This window comes from Octopus bimaculoides, chromosome 24 (genome assembly GCF_001194135.2).
Source record: "Octopus bimaculoides isolate UCB-OBI-ISO-001 chromosome 24, ASM119413v2, whole genome shotgun sequence".
Taxonomy (NCBI): domain Eukaryota; kingdom Metazoa; phylum Mollusca; class Cephalopoda; order Octopoda; family Octopodidae; genus Octopus; species Octopus bimaculoides.
Genome location: NC_069004.1, coordinates 16383379 through 16401316, shown reverse-complemented (window position 1 = coordinate 16401316; position 17938 = coordinate 16383379). Strand labels below are relative to the sequence as shown.

Here is a 17938-nt window from a genome sequence, read left to right as displayed (position 1 = left end):
ATTTGGATGGCTGGTTAGGCAACTTGTGGTAAATATTTCATATTCTTCTTATGCAATATATTTGATCCTCAATCAGTCATCCTATCTGTGTAATACACATAGGCATAAAACCATAGTACCTGTTGAGCCATTATGCACTCTTAGTGATTGGGCTAAAATTGTCTCTCTAAGTTTATGTGTGCATATATGTCATGTGTGTGTTCTCACAGGTAGAATGGAAAAAAGTACTCAACGCTTATAGTAAAGTTTATTTAGTTTGAAGGAAGCTGATGATTCATTCCATTGCTACTGAGAATTTACTGTCCAAACTATAGAACATAGCAAGAAACTTTGTGAAGCAGTGGTGTCGACAATTAACTTCTGAGTATGTGTGTGTGTGCATTCACACACGTAAGTAACTAGATAGAAAGTATAAAGAAATAACCATTAACCCACACAATGAAATAGCAATGCTGTTATAATAGAGAAATAAATCAGAACCATTTGACAGCACCTGGAACAATTTGACTGATAAATAAAATAATAACTGAATTCTTTGTAAAAATGTTTTTTTCCCCACCTTAACTCAAATCACTGAGTGTTTTTTAAAATTTATATTATTTTTCTCTATCTTTCCAACCGCTCTCCCAGTATTTCATTATCGCCCCATTCACACCCACCTTTCCTATACCAACTACAGCAATTACTACTACCAAACACCTATTCTCCATGTAGCAATACATATTAACACAGCAGTTTTTCATCAACACTGTGTTGGAAGTTGTTTTAAATTGACAACAAATGGTGTCAACATAGTTTTGAAATCCTGTAAGGGGTAGGTGGGACATGCCAGAAGATCTTACTGGGGTTGCATTACTTGTGGTGGCTGTAATAATTGTAGTGGTTATGATAGTTGTGTTGATTGTGATAGTTGTGGTGGTCATGGTAGCTGTGGTGACTGAGGTAGCAGTTGTGTTTGGGTTTCTTTTTCTATACTATTTATCTTATCAACCACAAGTCATTTACAAGTTTCCAACAGACCAATCACTGGTTCACTGCAATTGTGATGGCAATGGTGACAGGAGAGGGGTGTATCTGTGTTACTCAGGCAGAAGCAATAACACAAAGAATTTTTTCTTGAGCACTTTAGTTTATTGTTTTTCTCACTAATATGTATGTCTCCCAACAAAGTATATTGGCAAAAGATCCATACACACATGCACACACATACATATATATAGAAAAGGTGAAAGCATGACTGTGTGGTAAGAAGTTTGCTTCCCAAACACATGGCCTCAGGTTTAGTCACACTGCGTGACACCTTGCGTAGCCTGTCATATATATAGATAGATAGATAGTTATATATGACAGGCTGCTTTCAGTTTCCATGAACAAAATCAATTCACTGATGGGCTTCTTCCAGTTTCCATCAACCAAATTGACTCATTAGTATTTGGTTGGCCTGAGGCTATAGTAGAAGACACTTGCCCAAAGTGCCATACAGTGGGACTGAACTCAGAACCATGTGGTTGAGAAGTAAGTTTCTTACCACACACTCATGCCTGCACCACAAAAATAACATGGGCTCATCTGAGATGTTATTTATATATATAATTTTTTATAAATAAATGTCTTGAAGTTGCACAAATGTTTCGTTCTCAAAGCATTTTCTCTATAGATGTACACACTAAGCTCTTGAACAGGTTCTAAGCAAACTTCATTTTCAAAATATTAGTTAACTTCATACTGAAGAAACATATGTATGAAAAGTGAAGTACTATATACACAGCTATACCTATGGCCATAGTTATGTTGGCTGTGTTGTGATGGTTATTGTTGCTTGTGATGGTTATTTTGTGATGGTTGCCTTATCATGTTTGTTGTTGATGAAAACAAACAGTAAAAAAGAAGCATTTAAATAATAAGTTTTCAAAAAAATAAATCAGAAATTAAAAGAAAGCAAAAAGAGTATGGAAAGGGAGAAAGGTTATATAGTTAATAACTTCCATCTCAATACAACCTTGTACAGTTGGACACCTACCTAGAATCTTGCTAATTAACAACATTGACAAAAGAGATGTGTGTGTGTGTGTGTGTGTGTGTGTGTGTGTGTGTGTGTGTGTGTGTGTTAACAGATTCAGTTGCACTTCCGTAGCCAGCTGAGTAATTTGTGGTGAATGCAGTAAATGACTTGTTGATTTTTTAATTAGAGAATGGGGAGAAGGTAAGTAGTAGTAGTAGTAGTAGTAGAAGCAGCAACTGGAACAGTACCAGCAACAGTGGGAGTATTATAGTTGTACAGAGATATCAAAACTCAGATTCTTGTATAAAATGAAAAATACATTTCTTTACTGTCTGTACCAGCACCACCATCAATGTGGTGTGCTTAAGCAAAATACCCTTTAGGCTACAAAATATCTTTTCTAAGATTGCAGGGTTGGATCTGAAGGGGAGTTGTGGGGTTGAACAACAACCTTTTTTTATAGCTTGTCCAGAAATACAGCCAGTACAATCTGATCAACCATAAGATTTATTTCCAATAACTTAAATAGAAAAATCTCATAACATCAGCAGAGACATGGCTGTATGACTAAGAAGCATCAAGTTCACTGGTCTCACAGAGCCTCTAAGGGTCAGGGGTACTGTCTCTTCTTCAGACTCAGCAAGTAAAAACTGTCAATATAGTGGAGGTGGCAGTGCTGCCATCATCATCATCCATCATCATCATGGTAGCATTTACTTTCCCATGCTTGAAGGAGTCAAATGGAATTTATTGAAGAAAATTTTCTATAACCAGATGTCCTTATTGTAACCAAATTAAACTTGTTTCTAAAGAAGACAATATTTTCTCCTAGTCCGGACATTTTATGCAAGGAAGATTGCAAACAAAATAACAAACAACACCCTTTGTATGGTGGTTGATATTAAAGCAAGAAGATACACACACATGTACAAATACATATATGACAGATCTCCTTTCCAGTTTCCATCCACCAAACTCATTCATAAGACTTTAGTCAGTCCAGGACTACAGTAGAAGACACTTGCCCATGTAGAGGGACTGAACCACAGACCACGTGGCTGAAAAGCAACCTCCTAAATCACAGAGCTATGCTTTTATGAGGACACCACTTTTAGGCCTGGTGTATAAGCTTGTATAGTTTGTCACCCAGGGGTTACAGAATTAGAAAAACTCAAAGGGCTGCTCTGGGTGGCACACATTCTAGCTACACAACAAACTGACTAATCGATGGACAGATGGATGGATGGATGGATGTGTGTGTGGGTAATGTGAAAAACAGTGCAATGAGCCATGTTCTTTTATGCAGCCAAAAAGTAAAACTTAGCCATTTGGTAAGGAATTGATAAGTACGAGAGATAAATACTAGGGTTGTAAAAAGGGACAGCTCTAGAATGGTTGCTGTCCAATGATGAAAGGAAACAAAAGAATGAAAGAATAATACAATGTATTTCAGACTCAGCATCTCATGAGTGATTGTTGTTTCAAAAACTCCATCTTGCTTCTGTATATATATGTTAACACAATGTAATTTGTCTATTCATCTTTTTTATAAACATGGAAGTCTCACAAAACTAACCACAGTCAAAAGAAAGCGTGATGGTAAAACTCAATTTAGAAAAATAAATTCATATAAAATAATAAAGGCTTTTTTTGAAAATATAATAAACTCTATTGCAAGACATTTGAATAAAAACACTTTGCTGTTTTACAATTTCTATTTGAATAGAAATTTTTTTTAATATGAGAAAATATATAAAAATTTTATGTTAGAATGAAATTAATAACTAAAAAATAGAAACTATTGATATGAGAAGATGATAGAATTGATTTCTTACTAAAGTACAAGGCCTTTGATATATAAGGAGAGCAAGAAAATAAGTTCTGTTACTAGTTTCAGTCACTGGATTCCAGCCATGTTAGAGTATCACCTTCAAGTGTTTTGTTTTTTTAGTTGTTTTTATTCCCCCCAGTACTTAAAGTGGTATTCGTTTCACCATTCTTGTGACTTGCAAAAGGCAAAGTGAATCTTGGTACAAAGGAACACAACTCTGTTGGATATGAATACTATGGGGATTCCTATACTGGTCATCACCTCACACATATATTTTTGTGTATATGTAATCTATGTAATTATGCAGTGTAATTTAAAGTTAAATTGCAGAACATACAATCAGTATTTAGAACTTATTGTGCGTTCTTATACATCAAAAGAGAAAACTGCAAAGAGAACTTGTATTACATGCCAAGTTTCCCTTTATAAAGGTCTGCCACTGAATACAGGAGAGTTTGTATATAAATTGTTTAGCGAGTTCATCTTCCATGATTCACTAATTATATAATATGCGTTATATATATATAAAAAAAACCCTTAAAAATAATTATAAAACCTTCACAACTGATTAGCACATGTAAATAACCTTTAAGAGTCATAATGGACATCAGACAATGCTAGATATGACATGCTCCTCTCAATGGCTTTAATCATAAATGTGTATAAAATTGGCTGTATACCTGAGTCAGTGACTGACTCACAAGGACAGAGTAAGGTAAAACAGAAAGAATAGCTATGGGGTCAACGAGTACACTTCACAACCATGTGGGTCTAGGTTTGATTCTACTGTGGAGTAATTTAGGCATGTGTTTTTTACCATAGCCATGGATTGACCAATGCCTCAGTGAGTGGAATTTGGTGAATGGAAACTATGTGGAAGCCCAATGTGTGCACATGTGTCTGTGCATATGCTGCTACTTACTTCACTGATGTAAACATCAGTGAAAGACCAGTGTTCTTCAATGTAAGTCCTTTGCAATGAGTTATGGGCAATCTCTTGCTGTAAGAAATGCAATGAGCTGGTGATTGGCCCACTGAAAACTCATAATCAGTGACATTATTATTCAAATATTGCAAAAAAAAAAAAAAAAAAAAAAAAAAAAGGAAAGATGAAAAAGACAGATTTATAAGAGTGAAGAATGAGAATGTGTGATATTCATGCCTTATCACTGAAGGGGTTATTACTGAAGTGAATTAATTGCAATCAAGAATTAAAACCCCCCATTCTAGTGAGCTGTGATCAAACATTATTTACATTCATTTAAAATTGTTTTCTTTTCAAATTGTTGGATGAAATTAGAAAATCAGAAATGAGAAGGGGATTATTATTAGATGTTTGTTTGTTGATTAGAGAGAAAAAAAGTTCTGTGATATAATACAAAAATGAAATCATAATGTCTTGATCGTTAGCTAGATTCATTACATCGATATTTAAATTGTAATATTGGATTTAATTATGTTTGAACATGATGGAAAGATCAAAGTACAACAACAATTACAGAAAAAAACAAGCTTCACAGAAACAACAATAATGATTTTTTTAAAAATATATTTTGCCACAAGGGCAGTTGATGTATGATGGAACATTACAATGACAAATTAAGAAAAATTTTTTTTAAAAAGCCCAAATTGATGTTGAGTGGTTTACAAAAGAGTAATATGAATTTTTAATTTTGGATGTTAAGAGTTTATTTCAACTTACCATTGACTAGAAACAATGAATTATTTTTGTTTCTTCACATCCACACTACCACCACACTGCTTTCATCATCACTACTACCACTATCATCATCATCACCACCACCACCATCATTACTGTCATTAGCACTATTGTTATTATCATCACTTCCACTGTTGCTACCACTGCCACTACCCACTACCACTGTTGCCATCGTCAAGGTTTTGTCATCACCATCATTTCTGTTTTAATGAGCTATTTCTTTCAGCCACTAATTCATTGTAATTGTTACAGAACACAAATCAAATCCTTAAACAGGCTGAAAGCAACTCCAAACAGAAAAATGTTATTGTTATTGTTTAGTCGCAGGTCAATCTGACAGAAGACCTAAGATCAAAGGTTACTTCACCATGTCAATTCTGTCCCTTATTTAACTGTAGTATATCTGGGTTTATATTATCCAATGTATCTTATATTTTTAAGACAGTAGGGTGTAATTTGAAGCAAATTCAGCATCTATTTGGAGCAGATTAAGCAACCACATAGGAGTTCCTTCATTAGCCCATCAATATCATTGTTTCAAAGTTACAAAGTGAAATGACATGCAAATGTTAGGAGAAAAATGTTTCATGGTATTAGGTTTCTGCTATGTGGTAACTTGACCTCCTAGAAATAACAACCACATTACTTTCAAATCTATGACAGTCACACATAACTTAGGATGACTTGGTATCAGTATGTACCATGCTTTAACTAACTGTTCTAGGTGCCCCCCCTGCCCTTGACACAACAGAACGTCCAGGATGAGAGAGTAGCTAAAGGGAGAGACATGGCAGCATAAGTACTAAACAGTAAAGGAAAGGGAAGTGTGCACGAGATAGCCAGATTAGACATAACTATCTCTACCAAGGTGTTCAGACCTGACAAACAAACAAGCGTGTGTGTGTGTGTGTGTATGTGTATGTGTGTGTGTGTGTGTGTGTGTGTGTGTGTGTTTGTGTGTGCACGTGTGTTCACTTGTTTTTCCTCCATTATCATATGTTAGCACGAGTTAGACAAATACTTATTGTCTTGTAGCTGGATTCCCTTCTTGTTGCTAACCCCAACCTGTTCTTCAAGTAAAGAACTTTTCATTCAATTCCCCTTCAAAAGCACAAAGTTAGAAGAGATTTAACAAGGAATGTCAACAAACATCACTGTTTGAAATTCAGTGCATTTTCAAGTGAAGTGCAGGGTAAATGTTCACAAAAATACACACATAATGGGCTTTGTATAGTTTTTGTCTACCAGATTCACTCACAAGGCATTTGTCAGCCCAAGGTCACAGTAGAAAACACTCAAGGTGCTAAACAGTGAGAGATTGAACTTGAAACCAAGTGTTTGAGAAGCAAATTTCCTAGTCATATGGCCATGCCTGTGCATTTATATGATTATCATTATTGCCATCATCATTATGTAATGTCCATGTTCCATGCTTACATGGATTGAAAAGTTTGACAAGGTTCCGATGAGTTGAAGGACTGCATTGTGCTCCCGTGTCTGCTTAAGCACAGTTGCTCTTCCTAAAGCCAACCACTTTACAGTGTGGACTGACTGGCTGCTATTTTCATGCCACCATCACTATTAACATCACCATGTAGCTTGCAAAGTCAACGAACTTAGGAAGGAAAGATGTTACATCCATATGTTAGATGGGGGTTAAAGTAAAAGGGGTCAGGGTAGAGCAGATTCTCATTGCATAAAGTCACTTCCTTCTCTTCTACAATCCCACTCAGTCAAGGAGGCTTTTTGGTCTTGTGAGTTACATGGCAACATCACTAAGGCAGATACTGTGAGAAAAGCAACCACTATACTCCATGCCAAAGTAGTCATGAACGTCTAATGCAGTTCTCTGACTTACCAGACCCTGTTTAAACCATTCACTCCATGCCAAGCTGGGAGATGTTTGTTAAATGATGAGGATTTATCATCATTTTTATGTCAACTTTCTATACTGACATGAACTGGATAGATCATGTTCAGAGTCAGTTCTGACTTAGAGTTACTGCTTTCTAAGATGGGTCAAAGGACCACATTTTGTTGATGCAATTTATTTTTAACATGGTTTCTGTAAATGGATGCCTTTCCTGATACCAACGGATGACTCCATTGTCCATTTAACTATATCATACATGCTCACCAACATTTATATACTTCCCCTATTCCTCTCACCTTCTCCTCTCTTGCTCTTCTTGCTCTCTCTTTCTCTCTCTACCTATCACCCAAATTGTGCTTCTACTTCCAGTCATATGAGCTCACTTCTTTTTTACACCATGCCTGCAATGTGAACAGACATAATCATAATATTCCCATTTCTTCTCCTATTGAAATTTTCCCTATTCTTTGATAAACTGTATAACTGTCAGATCCTCTTTCATTTCTTTCCATTTGGCATTAGTTTTAATTGTACACATTTCTTGATTGTCATAGTTTTGTTTATTTTTCTATGGTTGTTCCATCATGTTTTGCTTGTCTAACTTTATATATTGTTTGTTCGCCTCCTTCTTATCTTATGATCCTTCTTGTTTTGCTTATATATTATTTATCCACTTTACATATATATGGTGTCCTGTGTAATGTCAGCCATCAGTGTTTCAACCATTACCATTCAGTCTTTACTGTATAATGTTGCACATTCAAAGTATGTGGTCAGTGTGTGTGTGTGTGTGTGATAGATAGAGAGAAGGAGCGAGAGAGAGAAAGAAGCAGAGACTGACGGGGGAGAGAGAAGTGGCTAAATACTTGTCACTGTGGCTTTGGAGTTGCTTCTCATCATATAAGTAGATAACAGGAAAATGATTCCCACACCTTGACAAGAACAATCTGTTATTTATTCATCATACTAGAAAAAACTTGGCAGCCAAGGAGTGTTTGTATACGGTCACTGACTTGCTAGAAATAACAGCCAAATCTCTCTCAAATGACATGTCACTGCCTTAAAGAAAGAACAATGGATAATTGAGACTGGGGAACAGACTGACAGACACAAAATGGAATGGTCATAACTGGAATGCCTACAATCATAAGTCTGCTTGATCAAGGCTGAGGTGGAGTTAAACAGTAAAAACAACATACTTGCTTATTTGTTAGCTAAAAGAGTTTCAATGAACATTATATGTAATATACAGTATGTAATATACAGTATGTAATATTATATGTGATATCTAATATAGAATGTTCAATATTATGTGATATTCAATATAGAATATGTATTATATATGATATGCAATCACACTTAGTCACTGGAGTCATCAAGTTCATTAAAACCAAGAAAAGGAGTTATGTGTATTGAATTAAAACACACACACTCAACACAATACACTCCAAAAGCCATACTCAACATGCCACCCTCAGCAAGGCACACTCAACACGACTCTCAACAAGATGTACTCCACAAAACATACTCAGCAAAGTACATTCAGTGAGGCACACTCCACAAGACCCACTCAGCACGACACCAAATATGACACACTCAGTAAGACACACTTAACAAGATGCATTCAAACATGGTTAGTTTAGTGGAAAGAACTTTGGTGAACATCATGGAATTCTCTTAAGAACCATCCATTAGAAAATATCCAATGTTCATTAGCAAAGAAGCAAGAGAAAACATTACACTTAGACTGTTAACAAGTAAACAATCTTTGCATCAATAGCATTTGATGAGAAAAATTGAGAAGGAAGAAGTAAGATGCAATGCATTTTGATTTTTACAGTGAGTACATGTAGTTTTTTTTTTCCCCTATACATACATACATATATACGTACATACATACATACATACACATATTTATATATAAATATATGAATTATATATACAAACAAATACACACACATACCCACCCTGATAGCCAATTCCAAATCGAGGAGCTTACTGTAAATGCTGCTTGATTTTTTGAACATAGTTTTTCTACTACTTATATATATAATATACATACACATATTCACACATGAACACAAATAGTGTCACAAATATTTTAAGGCTACTAGATGTGTACATCACATACATCTAGAAGAGAGACAGACAGACAGACAGACAGATAGAGAGTCTGTGTGTGTGTGTGTTAGAGAAATTACAATATTAGGTCTATATACATTTCATTTATGTACATATATATCTTAATAGATATTTTTTGATAATTACTTTATGAAAATAATAAGAAAAATAAACAACAAAAAATAAATAAAAGACAATGGGCTACTTACAACTGCACTTGTGATTTCTCATCAATTTTTCCTTTTCGTGATAAGAGTGAAGGAAAGTCACTCATAACGGCTTTACAAGGATCTGGTGTCTCTACAGAGCACCAGGGGACACTATCGTATATGTGGTGAGAGGAATAATCTGAAATGAGACAAACAATGTTAGCTATGGATCCAGACTTAATGAATGTGTGATCTGACTTTTTGCAACATTTGTTAAATAGTATACATAGACATTTTAGCTTAGCCATCAGGACCAAGGCCGTGCCGGAGTATCACATTCAATATGTATGTGCATTCTCCTATACAAACACACACACACACACACTCACGCACACACACACACACACACAATCACATGTATATGTGTTTATATTTGTATATGTGACCATAAATGTGTGTGTGATGGCAGTACATACCACATTTTTCCTTGAAAAATACATGGATATAGGCAGATTTGTCTGCATATAATGATATACAATACTCAGAAAATTACTCCATTATATTTACTCTATTTAACAAGTGTTCTGTATTCAGACTTTTTCTTTTTTAGTTGCATGGAGAGACAGACAGAACAATATTGATTTCAAATTTTAGGACAAGACCAGCAATTTCGGCGAGGAAGGGTCGATTTGATTACATCAACCCCATTACTGGTACTTATTTTATCAGCCCGAAAAGGATGAAAGGCAATGTTGATCTCAGTGGAATTTGAACTCAGAATGTGAAGATGGGTGAAATGCCGCTAAGCATTTTGCCCAGCATACTAATGATTCTGTCAGCTCATTCATTACCTTTGCACAGGCAGGACAATATTGTCATGGTTTCATGTATGGGTGAAGTATGCAACAAAACTAGTTGCTATTCTAAAATAGAACACTGCCTTATATGTACAAACACTGAGAACTCTTTACAAAACTGATGGGTTGAATGTGGGAAATGTCATATTTCTATCTAATTTCAATGTTTCACTAATTTCTAAATCCCAGGCCAAAAAAACAAGGTACACTTATGACGCAATGGTGAAATGACTCTATGAAATGTTCCAACTACTAAATTGGCTCTTTCAATGCTTGACCTGTGTATGTTACTTTATCACTGTTGATGAAAAGAAACAGCTATTCATAGAGAGGTTTCAGAAATCTGACACCCCACCTCTGGTTTGAATATCAAAACAATGAACATTAAAGTAAAAATATGTTCAAAACACTTCAGTGGCCATCATATGGATACCCTTGTAAAATCAAAAAACAGTGCAGTACCCATGACTTTCAGAATCACTTTTTCATGCTTGGAAGTAACAAAGCATGGAATAAGCTATCTAAAATTTGTCAACACTACTCTTGACATATCTAAGTACTCTTTCCCTTTTATGACTCTTTTACTGTTTACTTTTGAATCATCTTGTGTACTACACACATATTTTTGACTATCATTGCTGTATTTCCTTACTTGACTTATTGCTATACTCTATCCCACTTTTGTTGCAATGGGTTATTGTGAGCCTGAGCACTGTATACAATAAGCTCATCATGATACGTTTGCTTGTATGAAAGTGCTGTGATGTCCATATCTGGCAATATATATAAAAAAGCACTAATGAAAAATTTCTAAGTAATTTTGATACAACAAATACAGTTGAAAAATTTTCATAAATATGAGATGGTATCAAAAGGTTCCCGGACTAGTTATGTTTAATAAAAAATAACTTATTTACCCAAGTTTTAACATCATTTTCTTTGAAATAGTCACTTTGCACAAGAATACACTGGTTCCAGCATTCCTGCCACTTTTGGAATCCAGCCTGAAAGTTATTTTCTGTAAGTGAGTGAATTACTTTCTGCAATTCACTCTTGATCTCAACAATGGTGTTCAAACGGTGACCTTTGGCCTTCATTTTAATTTTGGGGAAGAGATGAAAGTCTACAGGTGCTAAATCTGTCAAATAGGGCTAGTGCAGAAGTGATACCATGTTGTTTTTGGTGAGAAGCTCACAAGTGAGGAGAGCTCGGTGACAGAGTGCATTGTCGTCATGAAGAACTGAATTCTTCATGCTCCACAGATCTGGTTGCTTTTGCTGAATGTCTTCCCTCAGATACTTCAAAATGTCGCAGTAGAACCCTCGATTGATGGTCTGGCCCTGGGGGTATGAATTCTTGATGCACAATACCACATTTTCAAGGGGTGACACTCGTGGCAGGTCTTCCAGATCACTCACCATCTTCCAGGGACATTTTTCCACTTCTGAAGCACCTACACCACTCGAAACAATGCATACAATGCATTGTCTCATTGCCGTAAGCTTGCCAAAGCATGATCAGTGTCTCTGTAGCAGACTTCTCAAGTTTAATGTAAAATTTCACGTCCATAACAAAATCACTGACTACAACATATGTGTGATCACAAAAACACAAATTTTCCAACTTGCAAAGTAAACACAGTGATTTTATTCAGCAAACTGCCTCATGAAAGTCACTGCTAGCTTTCACTTTGCACACAACCGTATGCTGCCATCTGTTGGCATGCTACAGAACTAGTCCAGGAACATTTTGATACCACCACATATACTCAAAGTATTTCAAAGAGAAAACTTAGTAATCACTTATTTTTAATGAAAATGATTGAATCAAGGTGAGAGAGGGAGAAAAAGAGGGTGTAGAGGGGGAGAGGAAAAGAGAAAGAGAGAGAAAGAGAGAGAAAGAGTGTGTTGCACTGAAAGGAAGTGAAAGTAACTGAATGTACAAGGAAAAGATGAAAAGTATTAAATAATATAACAAGATATAATGTGAGACAGAAGAAACAAAGTCCAAAGGGAGAAAGCTGTTGAATAAGAAAGGATGAGGATAAGAGTGAGAGTGGAAAAAAAAAGAAAGACTAATAGGACTAGAGGTGGTAAAAGAGAGAGAGAGAGAGAAAGAGAGAGAGAGAGAGAGAGAGAGAGAGAGAGAGAGAGAGAGAGAGAGAGAGAGAGAGAGAGAGAGAGAGAGAGAGAAAGAGACAGAGAGAGAGAGAAAGAGAGAGAGAGAGTGAGTGAGATTGACAGTGTTATAAGGAAACAGTAGAAAAAAAGGTATTCAAAAGTAAGACATTAAAAAAATGTACAGTGCAGTGAATAAAAATTAGTTTCCTGATAAGTGTGTAGGTGAAATGTTCAATAATAAAATAAACCTGAATCTATTTTGTTAATGATTGCAGCATGGAAAACATAAGTTAGTCATTCAGAAACACTCAAAGACTGTCAACTTCACTTAAACATTTACGAGGAGCATTCTAAATGTATCCGACTTAATTTTTTCCCTGTCAAAATTAATGCCGCATGGGCAAAAACCTTTGAGTGGGACCTAACAGCACCCTTCCTGTGATGCATGAAAATATTCACACTGGTAGATCACATCAGTTCCCAACTGTTATACCTAGAGTACAAATGTGATGTGTGCTCTGGCATCTCGTCAGTTATTAAGACAAACAAAAATGCTATGCAAATGACTGTCAAACAAAGGGAAATTACTATGTAAATGAGCATTAGTAAGAGCTATTAGAATGACCGTTAAATAAAGGGAAAAACCCAAAGGGGAGAAAGTAAAAAACGCTCATAGAATTCGCGTATGTGTGCATGTAGATACATACACATGTGCGCATGCACCCGCACATACATGTGCCTATATGCATATGCTCACTCACACATGTTCTATCTGTGATGTTGGGGAGACCAAAAACATAACAAATATTTAGTCATATGTGGACATGATCCAAAAAGTTCAGTTCTTGAATTTAGACATGTAGTGGGGCCTGAGCTGCTTTTCCAGATGAGCCATCTTTCAATATCACAAAGACTGCACTTTCCACTGCCATTGGTGTAAGGCTTACACTTGGCTAAGATCTTCCAATGGATGTTGTACTGACACCCTTTCATATATGGTTCTGAAAAGAATAAGGTGTCAATTACAACATCCATTGAAAGATCTTAGCCAAGTGTAAGCCTTACACCAACGGCAGTGGAAAGTGCGGTCTTTGTGATATGGAAAGATGACTCATCTGGAAAAGCAACATGTCTAAATTCAAGAACTGAACTTTTTGGATCATGTCCACATATGACTAAATATTTGTTACATTTTTGCCCCCCTCCCAAGATCACAAATAGAACCTACATTTTATATATTTCATATATATTTGCTTACATACATGTGCATTTACATATACACACACACATACATACATCTACATAATAGCCCACTAACTATTCTACTTGTATATAAATATAAACTGTGGGTATGGGAGTATGATTACCTACTATGTATATTTCCTATTTAGTACAGGGGATGTTTAATTTATGAGGATGTACTCTTGTATTTGTCTGAGGACTAGGTCCTTTGGGTGCTTGGCTAAAATGCAGCTGTCAAGTTGACCCAGATTGTCTCCAAGTTGGTCCTTGGCATGTTGATAGAGTATGGAGGATTATTTTTTGTCATCATACTGTCTCAAATGTAAATATGTAAATATATGCATGTGCACACATATATATATATATATATATATATATATATATATATATATACACGTAAATATCATCATCATTATCGTCGTTTAACTTCCATTTTCCATGCTGGCATGGGTTGGATGGTTTGACTGAGGGCTGGCAAGCCAGAAGGCTGCTCCAGGCTCCAATCTGATCTGGCAAAGTTTCTAATGCCAACCACTCTGAGAGTGTAGGGGGTACTTTTTATGTGCCACCGGCACAAGGGCCAGTCTGGCAGTACTGGCATCGACCACGCTTGAAAGGTGCTTTCTATGTGCCACTGGCACAGTAGCCAGTCAGGTGGCACTGGCAACGAACACACTCAAATGGTGCATTTTACATGCCAGTGGCACGGGACCAGTCAGCCAGCACTGGTAATGGTCACACTCGAATGGTGCATTTTACATGCCACTGGCACAGGACCAGTTGGGTGGCACTGGGACCAACCATGCTTGAATGGTGCATTTTACTTGCCACCAGCACAGGTACCAATCAGGCGGTACTGTCATCGGCCACGATAATGACTTCACTTGACTCAATGGGTCTTCACAAGTGCAGTTTATTACCCAATCATTGAAGGGTACTCTTAAATGGGCTGGTTATGCTGCACTGGCATAGACCACGGTCACGGTCTCACTTGGCTTGCCGGGTCTTCTCAAGCACAGCATATCTCCAAAGGTGTCGGTCACTTGTCATCGCCTCCATGAGGCCCAACGTTTAAACGTCGTGCTTTACCACCTCATCTCATATCTTCCTGGGTCTACCTCTTCCACAGGTTCCCTCTACTGCTAGGGTGTGACTCTTTTTTACACAGCTGTCCTCATCCATATGCAACACATGACCATATCAGCGTAGTTGTCTCTCTTGCACACCACAACTAATGCTTCTTGCACACCATATTTGATGCTTCTTATGCCCAACTTTTCTGTCAAGGTGCTTACACTCTGTCATGTATGCACACTGACATTACACATCCAGCAGATCATACTAGTTTCATTTCTTTCACGCCTATGCATATCCTCAGCATTCATGGCCCATGTTTCACTGCCATGTAGCATAGCAGTTCGCACACATACATCATACAGTCTACCTTTCGCCTTGTAATTGAAGCTGTAATTCATGAGGTGCTGCATCAACATCAGCAGAGAAAGGAGAAGCTAATAAGTCAAGTTTAAGCTCAATCTGTTTGAAATCCTTAAATTTTTCAAATTCTTCAGTCAAACTTCTCAACTGATCTTTACTTTTTGAACACACATTTGCAGGTACTTTCTTCTTTCCCAACAATGAGAAATGGGTGAACTTGTCATCACTTGCTTGCCTTGAAAACAAGGATAATTTTGCTTGAAAAGATTAAACATGCTTATATATTTCATGAACCAAAAGTTCCTTTCTTTGCAATTTCACTCACATTTAGCTCATTCAACTTTTCAAAAACATCAGCTACAAACCTAAGTTCATATTTCTACTCTTCACAGTCCATTTTTGTAAGAAAATTACAAGCAATCCTTTTCATATCGAGAACAAGCAGAATTTCTTTGTGCGAGGGTTATTACCTTACTTGGAAACAGATGAAGGTTGGCAAAAAGAAGAACATACATCAGTAGAAAATCTGCCTCAACATGACCATTGCAAGGATGGAAATTCAGACATTAAAATGATGAAGATAATGAAGAAGAGGAGGATGGTAAAAAGTGATGATGGTTTTCTATCAAGCTTTAATGACTCTGCCAAAGTGATGCTCAAACTCACTAGTTTTGTCATATTTACAAATCATCAAGATTCAATTACTTCCCAGAAACATAGCAAAAGATAGTTATCAAAATGTGAGCAAGAATACGACTAACATAACAAGAGTCATTACAATGTTGAATGTCTTATTAATTGTTAGAGTGCCAATGAAGCATCAATTACAAATAGAAAGGTGTATGTGCAAATCTTCTTCAACAATTCTATAGTTGCAAAGACCAACCATTCTACATTAATTAATTGCCCATTAAAAGTATTATATAACTAAAAACATAATTGTATATTTAATACTAGAAATCAGCTGTCCTGAAAAACGACTACTTATATCTGCAGTTCAGTTTGTGTTACCACATTGAATACAGCTAGCATTGGAAAGCTAATTAGAAAAAAACATTCAAATAACAATATGATTAAAATGATATCAAATACTGATGAATATTGTCATTTCTTGCATACTTATTTCAAAGTAGCTCATTACATTAAATATGATAACTCTAGTTTGATCATTGTTCTCCCTGCACAATTTTTCTCAGTAATTCAATCATTAAAATATGTCTTAAGTTGTTGTTGTTCTAGTTGAAGTCAAGTCAGCCCTGAAGTAGTAGATCCATGATTAAAATCAAAAACTTTCAAGTATTGTGTAGCCAATGCAACAATGCCATTTTCCCCTTCTTTCCTGGTTCTCAGATGAAGGACACAACCTGAAACATTAGACTCCTCCTGGCAAATGAATGTATACTGAAGACTTCTGTTGACCAACTGCTGCTATTGCAGATCACCACCAGTGTCCTTGGATTCATGGTTTTTATAATAGTCCCCATTTTCAAGCATGCTTTTTCTAAGCAGGTATGAGTTGGATGAAACTTCTTGAGGTAGTATTCTTTGGCTGGACACCCTTATTTATAATACAGGATTAACTTTAAAGACTGTGAATAAATATGCATTACATTTGACAAAGTAATCTGAATGCTAAAGGGTTAAACAACTGGATTCTTCTTGTACAGCACTAAGTGAAAGGAAAAACAAAGAAAGCAAGAACTAATCTCAGGATACTAAACTCACAAAGTAGGTTACAAAAGAATGCAACAAGTGGCAAGAGACTGTGTTGAAGAGGACACACCAACCCATGCAAGAATGGAAAAGTGAACATGAAACATGATGATGATGATGATTTAGCTGGCTAAATAAAATTAGACAAATTTACAAATGTATTGTCATAGTATATCAATGATACATTATCAATAAATCTAAACACTTCTGGATGATCATATTTCTTATGGAATATATTAGGACATGTATGTTTCAATAAATTGAAAATAATCAGTATTTAGTAAAACAGCTTATTCATTATGAAGTTGGTGTCTGGAAAATAATTAAACAAAAAGCAAAACATCTTTATATGAAATTATAATGGAAGGTTTTCAGTTAAATATAAATATTTTAAAATAGGAGTGTTTAAAATAGAAATGGAGGTGGCTTCAGGTAGCTTCATCTCCAAAGGAATAAACAATATCTGAAAACTGGCTTTTGAGATAACTGGCTGCTGTGAGTAATTATTTTATTATAATGTACATACAGGACAAAATAGCAATGTGAACTTTGGTCCACAGAATGCTAGAGCTATTTAAAATTCTGCTGATTGCTCTAGATGCCTTGTAAAGTTTTAAAAGTTGACATTCAACTGTGGAGTCCTGGAGAAGTAACTGTGTAAGTTAAAAACCAGGGATATGTACAATGAAATAAAATAATATGAAATGAAATGTAATATGAAGAGATGAGATGAAATCAAAATATTCTTGAGTTACAAATAAGAGTATAGTTATAAATTTGTTTAGTAATCAAGGGAGTATGTTTGCATAAGTGTGTGTATGTAAGTGTGTGTGTGTGTACAGACATACATACATACATGCCTACCTACCTACC

At 35.9% G+C, this 17938-nt stretch overlaps 1 protein-coding gene across 6 annotated transcripts in view; it reads right to left on the bottom strand.

Annotated features, from left to right (window-relative positions):
- LOC106869828 (nuclear receptor coactivator 3) overlaps nucleotides 1-17938 on the bottom strand; it is a 485654-nt gene that overhangs the window by 242510 nt on the left and 225206 nt on the right. For 5 of the 6 annotated variants that reach the window (XM_052976409.1, XM_052976410.1, XM_052976406.1 and 2 more), the window contains exon 4: nucleotides 9757-9895. In XM_052976409.1, coding sequence (XP_052832369.1) covers nucleotides 9757-9821 — 65 coding nt within the window. In that variant the 5' untranslated portion in view covers nucleotides 9822-9895. Of the gene's footprint in view, nucleotides 1-9756; nucleotides 9896-17938 lie in introns of those variants that run through there. The other variant, XM_052976412.1, reaches the window with a different exon arrangement.